This window comes from Colossoma macropomum, unplaced genomic scaffold, assembly GCF_904425465.1.
Source record: "Colossoma macropomum unplaced genomic scaffold, Colossoma_macropomum, whole genome shotgun sequence".
In the NCBI taxonomy this organism is placed as follows: domain Eukaryota; kingdom Metazoa; phylum Chordata; class Actinopteri; order Characiformes; family Serrasalmidae; genus Colossoma; species Colossoma macropomum.
In genome coordinates, this window is record NW_023494800.1 from 3,044,823 (window position 1) to 3,061,289 (window position 16,467).

At 36.8% G+C, this 16,467-nt stretch overlaps 1 protein-coding gene across 1 annotated transcript in view; it reads left to right on the top strand.

Moving 5' to 3' along the window:
• camk2a (calcium/calmodulin-dependent protein kinase II alpha) overlaps positions 1-16,467 on the top strand; it is a 117,780-nt gene that overhangs the window by 57,725 nt on the left and 43,588 nt on the right. Inside the window, exons 4-5 of the mRNA XM_036588111.1 lie at positions 8,103-8,157; positions 14,098-14,163. Coding sequence (XP_036444004.1) covers positions 8,103-8,157; positions 14,098-14,163 — 121 coding nt within the window. The remainder of the gene's footprint in view (positions 1-8,102; positions 8,158-14,097; positions 14,164-16,467) is intronic.

The following is a 16,467-nucleotide window of genomic DNA, read 5'->3' on the forward strand; positions in this document are numbered from 1 at the left end:
CAGTTCACAGTTTGCTTCATATTGCTGGCATAATATGATGTGAAATCTAATGAAAAATGATTGCAATCATCTTAATTGCAATAATCTCAAGTAACTGCGATCATCTCAAATAATTGCCATGAGGCAATTATGCCTATCAGTAGATGAGTGTAGCGTGAGGAGTTGAGCAAAATGCACTTCCAGCTGTATAACAGTAATGTTGGTGTTTGTGTCTGAATGGGAAAACAGGCTCTCCTGTGTGTGGGGCATTAGTTATTCATCTGTGGCTACGGTGAATTACATATAAATCAAAACAAACTACTTTTGTGTCTCGAACGTTGAACGAGTGTTAAGAAATCTGATATTTTGGATTTTAGCTCCGTAATCAGATTTCTCAGTGCTGTAAACTCTTACTCTGATTTCTTTTGGATTTCTCAGTCTGCGCATGTGCAAAAACAGACGGCGGTACCGGAAACAAGCAAGCAGCGTCGCCGCGAGACGCAGCAAAACACTTTTTGAGCATCGCTGAAACCGACTACAAGTTAAGCGAAATAAAGGATTTAAATATTCTTCATCTTATAGATGATGTATGTCAGGTAAAGTAGCACAATGTTTTTTTTTCAAAAAAAGCCGCGGCATGAAGTTTGAGTTTTACATTATCTTTACATCACGTCTTCTTCTGTGAGTTTATTGGCTGGTTGTAAAGCAGAAATCTGATTACTGTCTGACTCATGTAGACCCGAAGTTTCCCCATTATCTGATTACTCAAGTGCATGTAAGTTTTCTGCAGTTATCGGATTATTAAGTGCATGTAAACCTCGCTGAGATGGAACAGTCGATGGTCATTAACATGATCACTGTGAGAAAAAGGTCATGTGACTGAAACAGATGAGTAAAACAGTTGCCAAGTTAGCTGAGTTAGCCATTGTAGCTATAACCAAAAGCTAATATTGCTAAACAAATGCCAACCGTAATAGAGAAGATGTTTTTTGCAACACAATAATTTTTTTTTGTGATGTAACACTTAATAAAAAATAGCATTGCAGAGTCCTAACACTGAGAATAATGTCTGAAAGCAACTGGCAAAGACAGATCACTTCTAAATGTAATCAGGTTAAATAACTAATAGATTATAGATTATTGATAATATAATGATATCATAATGATGAAATAATCACTGATAACGCCCAGGAGAGGCTGAGTTGGAGAACTGTGGTCTCTGCAGTAGGGTGAGGTTCTCTAATATTGCTGAAGATGATGTTCTGTAGTGTTCTTATGTTCCAGTTCTGGTCCAGAACGGGTGCATTATCTGAGCTTCACTGCGCTGGATCAGGCTATAGGAGTGTAATCTGAGGCCCAAAGAGCAGAGCTTCAGTCCTGAATCAGCAGCAGAGCTCTGAAAGTCCTCCGTCTCCGTCTGCACGAACACTCGTCTCACTCTCGTCTCAGACTGACAGTTTCAGTCTTCAGTTTAGTGAGCGCTGAATACATTTCTCTCTGGCACAGCAGGCGAAAGTCAGTTCCTCGGTGGAGAACGAGGAGGGGGAGGAGGGGCGAGTTTTGTTAAGCAGCCAGAACCCTCCTACACTCTTCTCTCAGGAAGAAGAACCGGTGGGCACTATGGCTTTGTTCCTTTTTCTCAGGGCAGTTGACTGGACATGCTGGAGGTCAGATCCTGATGTCCTGATGCAATTCATACAGTTCGCCTTCTCACAAACACACAAAGAGCAACTGATCTGATAAACACCAGGTATTAGTTGGTAACTTTAACCATTTTACCTCATGAAATATCCACTCTTTAGGAGTGAACATTAGGCCCTGTGTGAATTCGCCAAGAAGAGGATTATAAAAAATAAAATATTAAAAACACAAAAGGATTAAAGTGTTTATTGTTTGCAGCTAGCATAATAATAATAATGTGTACCTGATGACTGAGTTGATTTAGTGATTTATCTTTGTGTTTTAGGTTGATTCAGTGATTACTGAATAATTTATAGATAATGAATAATTTGTAGTAAATACTGAATAATTCATAGTAGTTACTGAATAATTTATAGTACTTGCTGAAAAATTCATAATGGATACTGTATAATTCATAGTAATTAGTGAATAATTCATACTGGACACTAAATCATTAATAAAATATACTGAACAGCTTATTATAGGTACTGAATAATTCATAGTACACACTAAATAATTCATAGTGCATACTGAATAATTTATAATAGATATTGAATAATTTATAGTGGATACTGAATAATTCATAGTGCATACTGAACAATTTATAGTAGATATTAAATAATTCATACTGCCTACTAAATAATTCATAGTAGATACTGATAATTCATAGTGGATGCTGAATAATTCATACTGCCTACTGAATAATTCATAGTGCATACTGAATAATTTATAGTAGATATTGAGTAATTTATAGAGGATACTGAATTATTTAGAGTGGATGCTGAATAATTTATAGGAGATACTGAATAATACATAGTGGATACTGAATAATTCAGAGTGGATGCTGAATAAGTTATAGTGAATAACCCATAGTTCATAATGAATAAATCATAGTAGTTAGTAAACAATACACCTTCAATTTTGAATCTACATTTTTTCTTTACATATTTGCCATTTTTTAACATCAAAACAAAATAAAGTGCATATTGTCTGTACAGAAGATTAAATAAATGTAAATGTTGATCATTATGTAATTAATGCTCATTTTATGTAATTGTATTTAAATGGTGATGTAAACAGGATGAACAGTAGAATGACAGTAATAACCGTAGAGTTATATGACAATAAAAGTTGCAGCTACAGTAACCTTGAGATGCTGTACAGTTCTGTACTGACTCCTCAGCGCAGACAATACTGCAGGTGGACGTGGGCAGCTCTGTGTGCAGGATCATTTCGAGTTTTGTGGTTGTGGGTGTGCAGCAGTGGGGATAGCTTACCAGATATAGAGCTCTTCTGTGTTTCTGCCAGTTATTTTGTTGCATGAGTTAAAAATAAAAAGATTCAGGTAAGACACACTTTTATTCTGAATGTAAAGCACATGTTCAGATATAAATAGTGTGGAAACTAATCAAATCATGTAAACTTACATTATTAGGACTAAATTGAAGACTGTATTGCATTGTCAATGGAAGTCATGCTTATATCAGAACATGTTCTCTACTTATTAAAGGGAACATAACGTTGAAAACTGAATTCTCCACACTGTTTTGAAATAAAAGAGTTTGATGTAGATTTAACACACGTTTCAAAATATGCTGTTTACTGCCCGGTCCATACAGCCTGTATATGGAGACTAAGCTACAAAAACAGCCTGTTTTGGATCAATTTCTTTTTTAAAGTCTTGAAAAACAAACACATTTGCATGCTTTTGCCCTTTCCGCCTGCAGCAGATTAGCCCCATCAAAAAAACAAACAATTTAGTAAGACATCATAGACCTTATTTACACACTTAAGCTAACTTATCGCCTGCATAACATCCTGCTTAGTAGGATGCTGTTTCTACGCTCATTGTCCATTTTATCAGCTCCACTTGCTATATAGGTGCACTTTGTAGTTCTACAATTACAGACTGTAGTCCATCTGTTTCTTCATCGTTACTACAGTGGTGAGAATGATCCACCACCCAAATAGTACCTGCTCTGTGAGGGTCCACTGGGGTCCTGACCACTGAAGAACAGGGTAAAAGGGGGCTAACAAAGCATGCAGAGAAACAGATGGACTACACTCTGTAACTGTAGAACTACAAAGTGCACCTATATAGTAAGTGGAGCTGATAAAATGGACAATGAGTGTAGAAACAAGGAGGTGGTCATAATGTTAGGCCTGTTCGGTGTACATTTACAGCATTTAGCAGACACTCTTATCCAGAGCAACTTACAAAAAGTGCTTTGTCCATCTAGAGAAAGTATCATTGCTAGTTACAAAAAGGTTAGAGAGAAAGCCGGTCCTGAACTCAGATACTGCTAGAAACAAAAGCCCATGTTGATACCTAGGGAAAATTAAACACAAAGGAAGACAATACAGTATTCCAATAAGTGCAGTACAATACAGTACAATGAATACATAACTCAGTGCTCACTTAAGTGCTGTAAAAAGAGACGTGTCTTCAGTTTGCATTTGAAGGCCGCAAGAGAGTCTGCTGTTCGGACAGCCAGTGTGTTTGTTAGCATAGCTAAGGCTTCTTGACTGAAAGACAGATAGAAGTTGTATCTCAAATAACATTAAAGCTACAAAATTAGGTGCTGTATTCCAGCACAGTAATCAGCTTCTTATTGGAATTTTCTGTTCCACCTTAAATGGTGCAGCAGGTTCGTTCTGGCACCTGTACAGATGCAGGAGTGTAACTGCTGCACCATTTAAATGAGAAACTGGCAAATAAGAATTTAGTCCCTACTTCTTTAAAATCTCTGTGTACGTGGTGATCATTTTTCACCTGGCAGTTACTAGGAAAGCTCTCTGTTTACCGGTCGGTCTGCATTCCCACCCTCACCTGTGGTCATGAGCTGTGGGTGATGACCGAAAGAATGAGAACAAGCATACAAGTGGAGAAAATGAGCTTTCTTCGAGGGTGGTGGGCTACACTCTACTGACAGGGTGAGGAGCTTGGTCATCCGGGAGGAGCTCAGAGTAGAGCCACTACTCCTCCACCTGTTGTGGTAGTTCGGGCGTCTGATTAGGATGCCCCCCCCCGGCCGCCTCCTGGTGGGGGTGTACCAGGCACGGCCTACTGGGATGAGCTCCCGAGGTCGTCCTAGGACCCGCTGGAGGGATCATATCTCCATGTTGGCCTGGGAGCAGCTCTGGGTCCCCCGCAATGAGCAGGGGGCAGGGTAATGTCAATGTCAAATTGTTCAAGTTCTCTCACCAACAGCTCCCACTTCACCTCAGTCAGAACCGCCGTGGCACTTTCCTTGAGTTAACCCAGTTCCTGTTGTACACGAAGCCACAGATATGTCCAGTGAGCCACTGGTGGGTCCAGCATCCAGCTGATACATTTCTTCATATGTGTACTCAAGTTCATACATATACAGCTAAAAATGTCAAAATCATAATCTTTGATAGTAGGAGGATAGTGGGCATCTGTTGGCCCCCTGATGCCAAAGCTGGCAGTCCAGTCGTGTTTTGCTCAGCGTTTATATTAGGCCTAGTCATTATTTTCTTTCCCTCTCAGTTGTTTGTAATATTTGTCTTAGTTTATTTTTCAAAATAAAAGTCTCTGTGCATTTAAAATCTGTTTGAAGAGATTAAAATCTAGTTAGTGCTGGTATGCAGTACCAGACAGTAACCTGGGTGGTCCGAGGGTGGACCAGCAGTGGCATACAGTCAGCAAGGTGCCGAGCTTATCAAGCCAGCAGACTGATATATGCTCGCTATCTGGGATTAGACATTGTTTTGATCTTCCAAGTACAAAGGCTTTGCTTCTCTGGCCAGTCGCCATAAGTTAGACACTGTCTGTGTGTTTAGGTATTCCCACAGCGCCATGTCTGGTCATCTTGCGTAGAGGTAAAGGTGGTTCCAGTTACTCACAGTATCATTCAGCTATGCAGAGAAGTTTATTTTGTATTTATATTATATTATGTGCTAAACCACATTAATGTGTCTGTGCAGAATAAATAACAATATGGATGCATTTTTATTGGGTTGCGAGACGTTTTTGGCCTTATATTTATGGAGATGAGTTGTCCAATTCCATTGTTTGTTAGCAACATTAGCCTAGTGTCTCCCATTGTAAATCAAAGAAGTATTCATCAGATATCAAACACGTCTTGTCTGAGTGACCGCATTTGGGGTCAGTGATAAATCACATTAATCTTATTTTTCACCAAACTATTCCTTTTAAGGGGAATTCCACTGTTTTTTTCTGCATAGTTGAGTGGTTAAGATGTAAACACAGTGATTCAGAGTGGTTTGGTGTGAAATGGTTCAGATGTCTCTACAGTGGTGGTGATATGAACCAGGGGTCGCCATGACTACAACACAAATATAGACATTTTATTTACTTTCCAAAACCACCAGTGAACCTACACGAGTCTTCTGAGTTTATATGGAATGTTGACGATGGAAAATAGTGGAAAATCTGGAATAATAAGTTTACTTTGGGGACTATTTTGCTTCACAACACCCTGCTTGTTTCTCTCCACCATGAATGAGTTTAAGGCCAAAATCTTCTCAAAACTATTATAAAACAGTGTCTCAGTCATCAGACAGTGAATTCATAACCATTTCATGTAGTAACTTTCTGTGAGGGAGCTTTTAGAGGTGGACGTCTGGTTCCTATCACCACCACTGTGAACAATTCTGACTCGTTTCTCTAGAACAGAGCGTTTCACACCAAACCACTCTGAATGACCCTGTTTACATCTTAACCATTTAATTCTGCAGGAATTTTGGTGGAGTTCCCCTTTAACTTACTATTACAGCTCCAAGTAACTGAAAACTTACAATACGAGGATCATCTGCAGACCTGAGAAGTCGGGCGTTTACAGATCAGACGGCTTCTGTGGGAAAAAAAGACTGAAAGGCTGTGCGATTGTGAGCGATAGTGGGTGCCGTTTCTTTTTCACGGCTTATGTAATCGTTGCTATGCATTGGTGTTGTCAGGTGAAGTTATCCAACACCAGCTTCTCTCTCCTCCCTTCTCCCTTCTCTGTTCGCTCTTTCCTCTCCTCTCTCTTCTGTTCTTCTGCTCAGTTTCTGCTCCCACACAGCACCGCATCCACACACACACTCAGGGGCCGGGGGGAGGGGGGTGTTGGGTTGGGGGGGGGTGAGTGTGTGCTGTTCAGCTGCGTTGTCCTCAAACACAGAGAATCACAACTGTTCTCCTTTAAACACAAACACAGCACACTCACTCACTTCCTGCACAGTGAGGAATGGTTTTTATTGAGTGATGAAGATTTTTACGTTTTTATTGCTCATCTTAATTATTTTTTACTTTGCCTCATTTTATCTGCTTTTAACCTACTTAATCATATATATTCTTACTGAATAATTCATCATGAATATTGAGTAATTCATAGTAGTTCCTGGATAATTCATAGTGGTTACTAAATAATGCATAATACATTTTGGATAATTGATAGTAGTTACTGCGCAACTTTCCAGTGGTCACTAAATAATTCATAGTAGTTGACAGTAGACACTGAACAATTCATAATGGTTACTGGATAATTCATAATAGATACTGAATAATTCATAGTTGATACTGAACAATTCATAGTAGTTACTGAATAATTCATTGTAGTTAATGAATAATTAATGTAGATACTGAATAATTCATAGTAGATACTGGAGTACTGACAGTAGACACTGAACAATTCATAGTAGTTACTGGATAATTCATAATAGATACTGAATAATTCATAGTAGATACTTAATAATTCATAGTGGTTACTGAATAATTCATTGTAGTTAATGAATAATTAATGTAGATACTGAATAATTCATAGTAGATACTGAACAATTCATAGTGGTTACTGAATAATTCATAGTGGTTACTGAATAATTCATATTAGATACTGAATAATTAATTGTAGGTAGTGAATAATTCATAGTAAATACAGCATAATTCATTGTAGTTAATGAATAATTAATTGGAGATACTGTACAATTCATATTAGTTACTGGATAATTCATAGTGGTTACTTTTTTTTATTAATTTTTCCACATTAACCTCATTTTTTGTATTTTTGTGTATGATTTTCCGGAGCGTGTGGGCTGAGTGATGGTGATTTATCTCCGTATCTGGATGATGATCTATTTTACTGCAGAATAACTGTGTTAAAGTGAATGATCCATTGACATGTTTGTCCAGCGTCTGAAATGTTCTTAGAATCTCGCTGCGTCTGCCGGGTGTTTCCGGTAATTTGGCCGCAGATGTCTCAGTGAGCCGCGCGTCAGCGTCACCGCAGACGTTCGAACGAGCTGCAGGGATTTACTGCTATTGTTCTCTGGCAGTGGAAGTGAAAAGCCTGCTGGCAGTGAGGGAGGAGCGCTGGAGCGGCCTGTTCTGCTGATGACTGGAGATAATTGAGATAATTATGAGTTTGGAATATGAGCTGCTGTTTCACGGACACTCATTACCTCTAATATCTCTGTTCCAGTGCGCCTACATGACAGCATCTCAGAGGAGGGGCATCATTACCTGATCTTTGACCTGTAAGTGAATTTGCTTCAGATCATTTCATCTCAACTTCTTTCTTTCTTCCTTTCTATTTTTTTTATAATTATAACGTGACAACATTTTAACACGTTGAAAAGGCATGACACGACAGGAAAAAAACAAAAAGATCAGTTATTTTAATTACTTACTTTACTTTACTTTACTTTACTTTACTTACTTTACTTACTTACTTTAATTAAGTAAGTAATTTGGCCGGCTATTCTGAGTTTGTTGAAGATAAAACAGAAAGTCACCAGTAAACTGAAATCAGCTTTGATTTATAATTACAATTTAGATTTGTTGATGTCAATTTTGTACAGAATACATGTTACATCCTTACACTAAGTAGCAGTTCAGAGATGTAACACTTCTCATGACGTGAAGAAAACTATACATTAAAGATGAGTGACTTTCTAAAGAAAATTACATTGTAATTTCATTAAAAGTACAAATGAAGTAATCAGCAAAATCCTGATAAAACAGCTCGAACCCGATTGTTTCACTGGTGCTATATCTGCAGAGAAACACTTTAAAGTGCACAGCACATCATACACTCTTAAAAATGGTGGTTCTTCAAGGGTTCTTTTGTAAAGGGAATGGTTCTATTGAGAACCATGAGTTCTGTGTAGAACCATTTCATGCTTATATGGTTCTTTGCATGGTGAAATGGTTCTTCAGATTGATGGAGAATGTGGAATAAGATTCTATATAGAACCTTTTTGAAAATGGTTCTGTGCAGCACCAGAAACGGTTCTGCTATCGTTACAATGTCAAACTTGTAACAATGGCAGAACCCTTTTCGTTGCTGTATAGAACCATTTTCAACACATTCTCCATCAATCTGAAGAACGATTTCACCATTTAAGCATGAAATGGTTCAACGTAGAGCTCTGCATAGAACTTTGCCCTTTACAAAAGAACCCTTGAAGAACCAACTTATTAAGACTCTAGCAGGCTAAAGATTCTCCTCAAGGATGTGCTGTTACCAATTAACGAGCTTTTGTGGGAGCAGTTTTTGCTTTTAATCCACAGTTTTTAATCTCAGAAATTCAGTTTGAAACAGTGAAAATGAAATTTTGAATGTAGAAAGTCTGTTTATAGCGATGTTTATAATAATGTTCTTATTTGAGGTTGGGTTCTTATTTGAGGTTGGCAATATGAAAAATATAAAAAATATCATATGATACATTTTCATGATACATCGCACAATATTTTGGCACACCGTCACTATGTCACAGTATGTCACAGTATGTCACATTTAAAAACCGCCTTCAGAAACTCTTAACACAATGATATTTATTCTACATTTCACTTTCTGTGCGGCACTAAATTCGATTAAACAGGATTAATTATGAGTAATTATCTTCATAATGACATATGCAGTTGCTCAATGCTCTTTATTTACTGATGATATCCATGATATGCTGTTTATCACAATAACAAACAGTATCACAGTATCAATAAAATAAATTCAAATTGCCCACCTTTAATTCATACTAATGGAAATTGAACCATTACAGTCACAGTGTCTGTGAAGTGCAGAGTCAGTGCTGCCCTTGATTTAGATTTCATGATCTAATTGAGGTCATTATTTCAATATTTTTGATTAATTGTGCAGCCCTATTAACAGAACAGTAATCAATGTCATGTCACGACTAAATTATGTTGTGATCTCAAGATAACAAATTTTGTTATCTCAAGATCATGAGATAATTAAATTACAAGTCTTCGTTATCTTGAGATCACAAGACAGTTGTTATCATAAGACCACAGCTTAATTATCTTATGATCTCACAATAGCAACTTTTATCTTGAGATCACAAGATGATTAAGTCATGATCTCATAATAACAAGTTCATTATCTTGATCACAAGACAGTTAAGTTGTTATATTGAAATCACAACTTAATTATCTTGAGATCACAAGATAAGTCGTGATCTCAAAATAAAAACTTTTTTTTCTTGAGATCACAAGACGGTTAAGTTGTTCTCTTGAGATCACAACTTAATTATGTTGTGATCTCAAAATAACCACTTTTGTTATCTCAAGATCACAAGATAAGTCGTGATCTCAAAATAACAACTTTTGTTTTCTTGAGATCACAAGGTACTAAGTCGTGATCTCATAGTAACAACTTAGTTATCTTGAGATCACAAGACAGTTAAGCTGTTATCTTGAGATCACAACTTAATCTCGAAAACATAATTAAGTCACGACCTTAAGACGACAACTTTGTTATCTTGACATCACAAGACAGTTAAGTCATGATCTCAAGATAACAATCTAGAAAATTATAACTATCTCATGGCCTCTCTGTACTTCTGTAGTTACTGTATTATTTTACTGTATTATATTAGTTTAATAAAATCTAAATTTAAGGCAGCCAGATTATAAAATTTCATTTTTTGTGATCAATTTTTTTATTACCAAGTAAGCATATAGATCATAAGAACTATATTCACAAAGAATAAGATATGCCCACAGGATAAACTTCATTTTTTAACCAGTGAAATCAGCCATAATGACATGAACAGTCACAATGAATTAGTTGTTGTAAGAGCTCCTGTGTCAGAGTGATTAGATTAAAGTGTTTGTGATGATTTAAGATGTTTTCTTCAGAGCTGTGGTGAAGCTTAAACTCAGAGGCTCTCGACTGCCGGGCTGTGGGTCAGTGATACCGGGCTGCAGTAATGCAGCAGTGGAGGCCTATCTGCTAAAATCCACTATTCTGTTCACTAATGTAATTAATATTAATATAAAAGTACTCTTTATTGAAGGAATAATTCTTGCTTTAAAATGTTCAAGAACTAATGTTGTCACTTATATCAGCCTCACATCTCTGTATGGCGTGTGCATGTAGGAATTTGCTACTGGCTGCTTTCAGCTGACGGCAGGAGTGAGTGAAGAAATGAAGAAACTGACAACATTAACAAACGTTTTTACTGGGGCTGCAGACACAAAAACAAGAACAGAGACAAGAATGAAAAGCAAACCAAGAAGAAAAAACATCAGTGAATTGAAAATATGATTTGTGTTAAAAATATGGTTGCTGTGGCGACAAAACTTTGTATCTCCAAAATGGTAACTGTACGGGAGGAGGAAAAAAATGTTGAATGGAAGCTAATGGGACAAGATTTTGTTTCCAAGAAATTTTGGCAATTCATTCAACTCAATGTAAAGAGCAGCTGGCATTTCCAAACACTGCGCAAAGGTAAAAAAACAAAAATGGAGACACAACGTTTTGTTCTGACAGTGCTGGTACTCCAGATCCACTGTGCATGGAGTTCAGACAGGAGCCGGTGAATGAGGCTGTGAATGGAATGTTCAGAAAATTTGATTCTACTCAACATTCCAAAATGGAATGTTCAAAAAATTTGATTTTCCACAACATTCTAAAATGGAATGTTCAGAAAATTTGAATGTCCTCAACATTCCAAAATAGAATGTTCAGAAAATTCTAATCTATTCAACATTCCAAAATGGAATGTTCAGAAAATTTGAATCTACTCAACATTTCAAAATGGAATGTTCAGAAAAAATTCGAATGTCCTCAACATTCCAAAATGGAATGTTCAGAAAATTTGAATCTACTCAACATTCTAAAATGGAATGTTCAGAAAAAATTTGAATGTCCTCAGCATTCTAAAATGGAATGTTCAGAAAATTTGAATCTACTCAACATTCCAAAATGAAATGTTCAGAAAATTAGATTTTCCACAACATTCTATAATGGAATGTTCAGAAAATATGAATGTCCTCAACATTCCAAAATGGAATGCTCAGAAAATTTGATTTTCCGCAACATTCTAAATGGAATGTTCAGAAAATTTGAATCTACTCAACATTCCAAAATGGAATGCTCAGAAAATTAGATTTTCCACAACATTCTAAAATGGAATGTACAGAAAAATTGATTTTCCACAACATTAAAAAATGGAATGTTCAGAAAATTAGATTTTCCACAACATTCTAAAATGGAATGTACAGAAAAATTGATTTTCCACAACATTAAAAAATGGAATGTTCAGAAAATTTGAATCTACTCAACATTTCAAAATGGAACATTTAGAAAATTCTAATCTAGTCAACATTCCAAAATGGAATGCTCAGAAAATTTGATTTTCCACAACATTCTAAATTGGAATGTTCAGAAAATTCAAATGTCCTCAACATTTTTAAATGGAATGTTCAGAAAATGTAATTTTCCACAACATTTCAAAATGGAATGTTTAGAAAATTCAATTTTCCACAACATTCCAAAATGGAATGTTTAGAAAATTCAATTTTCCACAACATTCCAAAATGGAGTGTTCAGAAAGCTTGAGTCTTCTCAACATTCCAAAATGGAATGTTCAGAAAATTTGATTTTCCACAACATTCTAAAATGTAATGTTCCGAAAAGTCGAACGTCCTCAACATTCCTAAATGGAATGTTCAGAAAATTTGAATGTCCTCAACTTTCCTAAATGGAATGTTTAGAAAATTTGATTTTCCACAACATTTTAAAATGGAATGTACAGAAAAACAAAGACAACATATCAAATGTTGATACTGAGAAATTTTCATTCTGAAAAAAGAGAAATGCCCATTTTGACTTTGATGGCAGCAACACAACATTTTCCCATTCTTGCTTGAAATAGGATTTCAGCTGCTCATCAGTTTGGGGTCCCTTTAATGTATTTTTTTTTTTCATTCCGTAATGCAGTAAATCTTTTCAGTGGTGACAGGTCTGGACTGCAGGCGGGTCATTTTAGCACCCAAACTCTTTTACTACAAAGCCATGATATTGTAATAAATGCAGAATGTGGTCTGATATTGTCTTGCTGACATAAGCAAGGCCTTCCCTGAAAAGGACATCATCTGGATGGCAGCATATGTTGTTCCAAAACCTGTATATATCATTCAGCATTAATGGTGCCTTCACAGATGTGCAAGTCACCCGTGTCATGTGCACTAATGCCCCCCATGCCATCACGGATGCTGGCTTTTGAAATGTGAGCTGATAACAAGCCAGATGATCCCTCTCCTCTTTAGCCTGGAGGACATGATGTCCATGATTCCCAAAAAACTTTTTAAAAGTTTGATTCGTGATTCGGACCACAGGACACTTCACCACTTCACCTCAGTTTAACTTAAATGAGCCCAGGGAAGGCGGCAGCGTTTCTGGGTCCTGTTTATATATGGTTTCTTCTTTGCGTTTTAAGAGTTTGAACTTGCATTTGTGGATGCAGCGACAAACTGTGTTAACAGACAGTAGTTTTTGGAAGTGTTCCTGAACCCATACAGTGATTTCCTCTACAGAATCACGTCTGTTTTTAATGCAGTGCCGCCTGAGGGCCCAAAGATCACAGCCATGCAACACTGGTTTTCAGCCTTGTCCCTTGCATACAGAGATTTCTTGGGACTCTCTGAATCTTTTAATGAGATTATGCACTGTAGATGATGAAATCCCCAAGTCCTTTGCTATTTTATATTAAGTAACATTATTCTTGAATTGTTTTACTGCGCCTGCGCATTCTTTCACAGAGTGGTGAACCCCCCATTTTTACTTCTGAAAGACTCAGCCTCTCTGAAATGCTCTGTTTATGGCCATTCATGTTACTGACCTGTTGCCAGAATGGGCATATATTAAAAAAAACTATACGATTTCTCAGTTTCAACATTTGATATGTTGTCTTTGTACTATTTCCAATTAAATATAGGCTTTAAATGATTTGCACTTAATTGTATTCTGTTTTTATTTACATTTTGCACTTCTTTTCGACTTCTTTGGAAATGGGGTTCTGCATTAGCCTCTCAGTGCTAAAGCTAAAGAAGCTAAACTTCAGACACCAAATGTGTCTTGTCTGATTGAGTGGGGCTGATGGAGTCTGATGTGTTGGTTGAACTATCGATTTAACTCTCGAGTTGTTGGACTGATCTGTTGTTTCTTCCAGAGTGACGGGTGGTGAACTGTTCGAGGACATCGTCGCCAGAGAATATTACAGCGAGGCAGATGCCAGGCAAGTACACACACACACACACAGTCCCAGCAGTAACTCAGCGAAACCGTGCTGGACGTTTCTGCAGTAAAACAAGAAAATTAGAGGAGCGTCTTTATTTTTATGCTCCACAGATTTGTAGTTGTTTACCTGCTCGGTTGCGTCTGCCTCCGTCTGCTGACAGCATAAAAATCAACTCAAAACCATTTGTTCAACTCAGCTTTCAGTTACTTTCTGTCCTTTTTAAGCTTGTTTTGTTTGCACACTGTTTTGAAGCACACTAAGCTGCATTTCTCTATGAAAGGTTCTAAGAGATGAATTAGGGCAATCAAATGATTAAAATTATTGTGATTAATCAAAGTATTTTGTGTTGTTAATCATGATTAATTGTCTTATTTGCTCAAATTTGATCCTAAAGCAAGTTTTCCCCATGTTTTTTCCCATTTAAAAAGCAAGACATATTCAATAATTCAGAAATACTTTGACCACTGCATGTGTCTGCATGTTCCAACCAATGAGTGAATATATCATTAATATCATATATACAGTCGATGAGTGTATTTATCATAAATATCAAATATACAGTCAATGAGTGTACACCGATCAGGCATAACATTCTGACCACCCCCTTGTTTTAAACACTGTGTCCACTCCCTGTCCACTCTATTAGATACTTCTACCTTGTCAGTCCACCCTGTAGATGTAAAGCCAGAGACGATAGCTCATCTGCTGCTGCACAGTTTGTGTTGGTCATCCTCTAGTCCTTCATCAGTGGTCACAGGACCCTGCCCACAGGACACTGTTGGCTGGATGTTTTTGGTTGGTGGACTATTCTCAGTCCAGCAATGACACTGAGGTGTTTAAAAACTCCAGCAGCACTGCTGTGTCTGATCCACTCAGACCAGCACAGCACACACTAGCACACCGCCACCACGTCAGTGTTACTGCAGTGCTGAGAAAGATCCACCACCCAAATAGTACCTGCTCTGTGAGGGTCCAAGGGGGTCCTGACCACTGAAGAACAGGGTAAAAAGGGGGCTAACAAAGTATGCAGAGAAACAGATGGACTACAGTCTGTAACTGTAGAACTACAAAGTGCACCTATATAGTAAGTGGAGCTGATAAAATGGACAATGAGTGTAGAAACAAGGAGGTGGTCATAATGTTATGTCTGATCGGTGTATGTATATTATATACATACAATGATCATATTTTTCATATATATCATATATACAGCCAGTGGGTATATTTATCCTATATATCGAACATACAGTCAATTAGTGTATATATCATATATACCAAATAAACAGTCAATGCGTATATATATATCATGTTTATCATATATACTGTCAATGAGCGTATATATCATATATATCATATATACAGCCAATGGGTGTATCTATCATATAGATCGTGTATACAGCCAATCAGCATATATATCACATATCATACATACAGCCAATGGGTGTATTCATCATATATACAGTCAGTGAGTGTATATATCATATATGTCATATATACAGTTGATGTGCATATATTTATCATATATATCATATATACAGTCAATGAGTGTACACTAAATAAGTGTATATATATATATATATATCATATATATCATATATACAATCAATGGCCCTTATTCATAAAGCTTCTGAGAGTAGCAGTACTGATCTAGGATCTGTTCCTGTCAGTAAAAGCCTAATAAATAAGAGAGGAATCTGGTCCTAGATCAGCACTTCTACTCTGAAAAGCTTTGTGAATTCATGCCAAGTGTATATATCATATACCATATCTACAGTCAGCTCCTCCATAATTGTAGCCCCTTGCTGTCGTTCATACATCATCTGACCTTATTAAAGCCTAATCAGGTTTATTTAGAGGAAAACAATATCATGTGTAAATATAACGTGTAAGTTTTTATCCCGACAGCGACGAAGCGCTTTTAATGTCAGTATGGAGATGAAAACTGTCTTAATTATTGAGGCAAAATCTGCTCTTAATACTGAGGAAGATACTGTGATCAATGTGAAGCTGAGCACAGACCTGCTTTATGATGAACTAAAATGTATTGTTATTATTTCTGTTGAAAAATTGTTCATTGTTAATTGTGTTAATTGAAAACAAAGTTTTGTGATTTTAACTGAAAATCAGACATTGCTCATGAAAATTCAGAAGGCAGCGAGGCGTTCCGCTGACTAAAACCGCTCAGTCTGAGAGTGAAATTTAAATAGGGGTCATTTGTCATCATGTCCAGCTAATCAATAAATAAATAAACAGATAAAAGCTGCAGTTTGTTTACAGTCAGAGCGACTAATAGTGTGGATT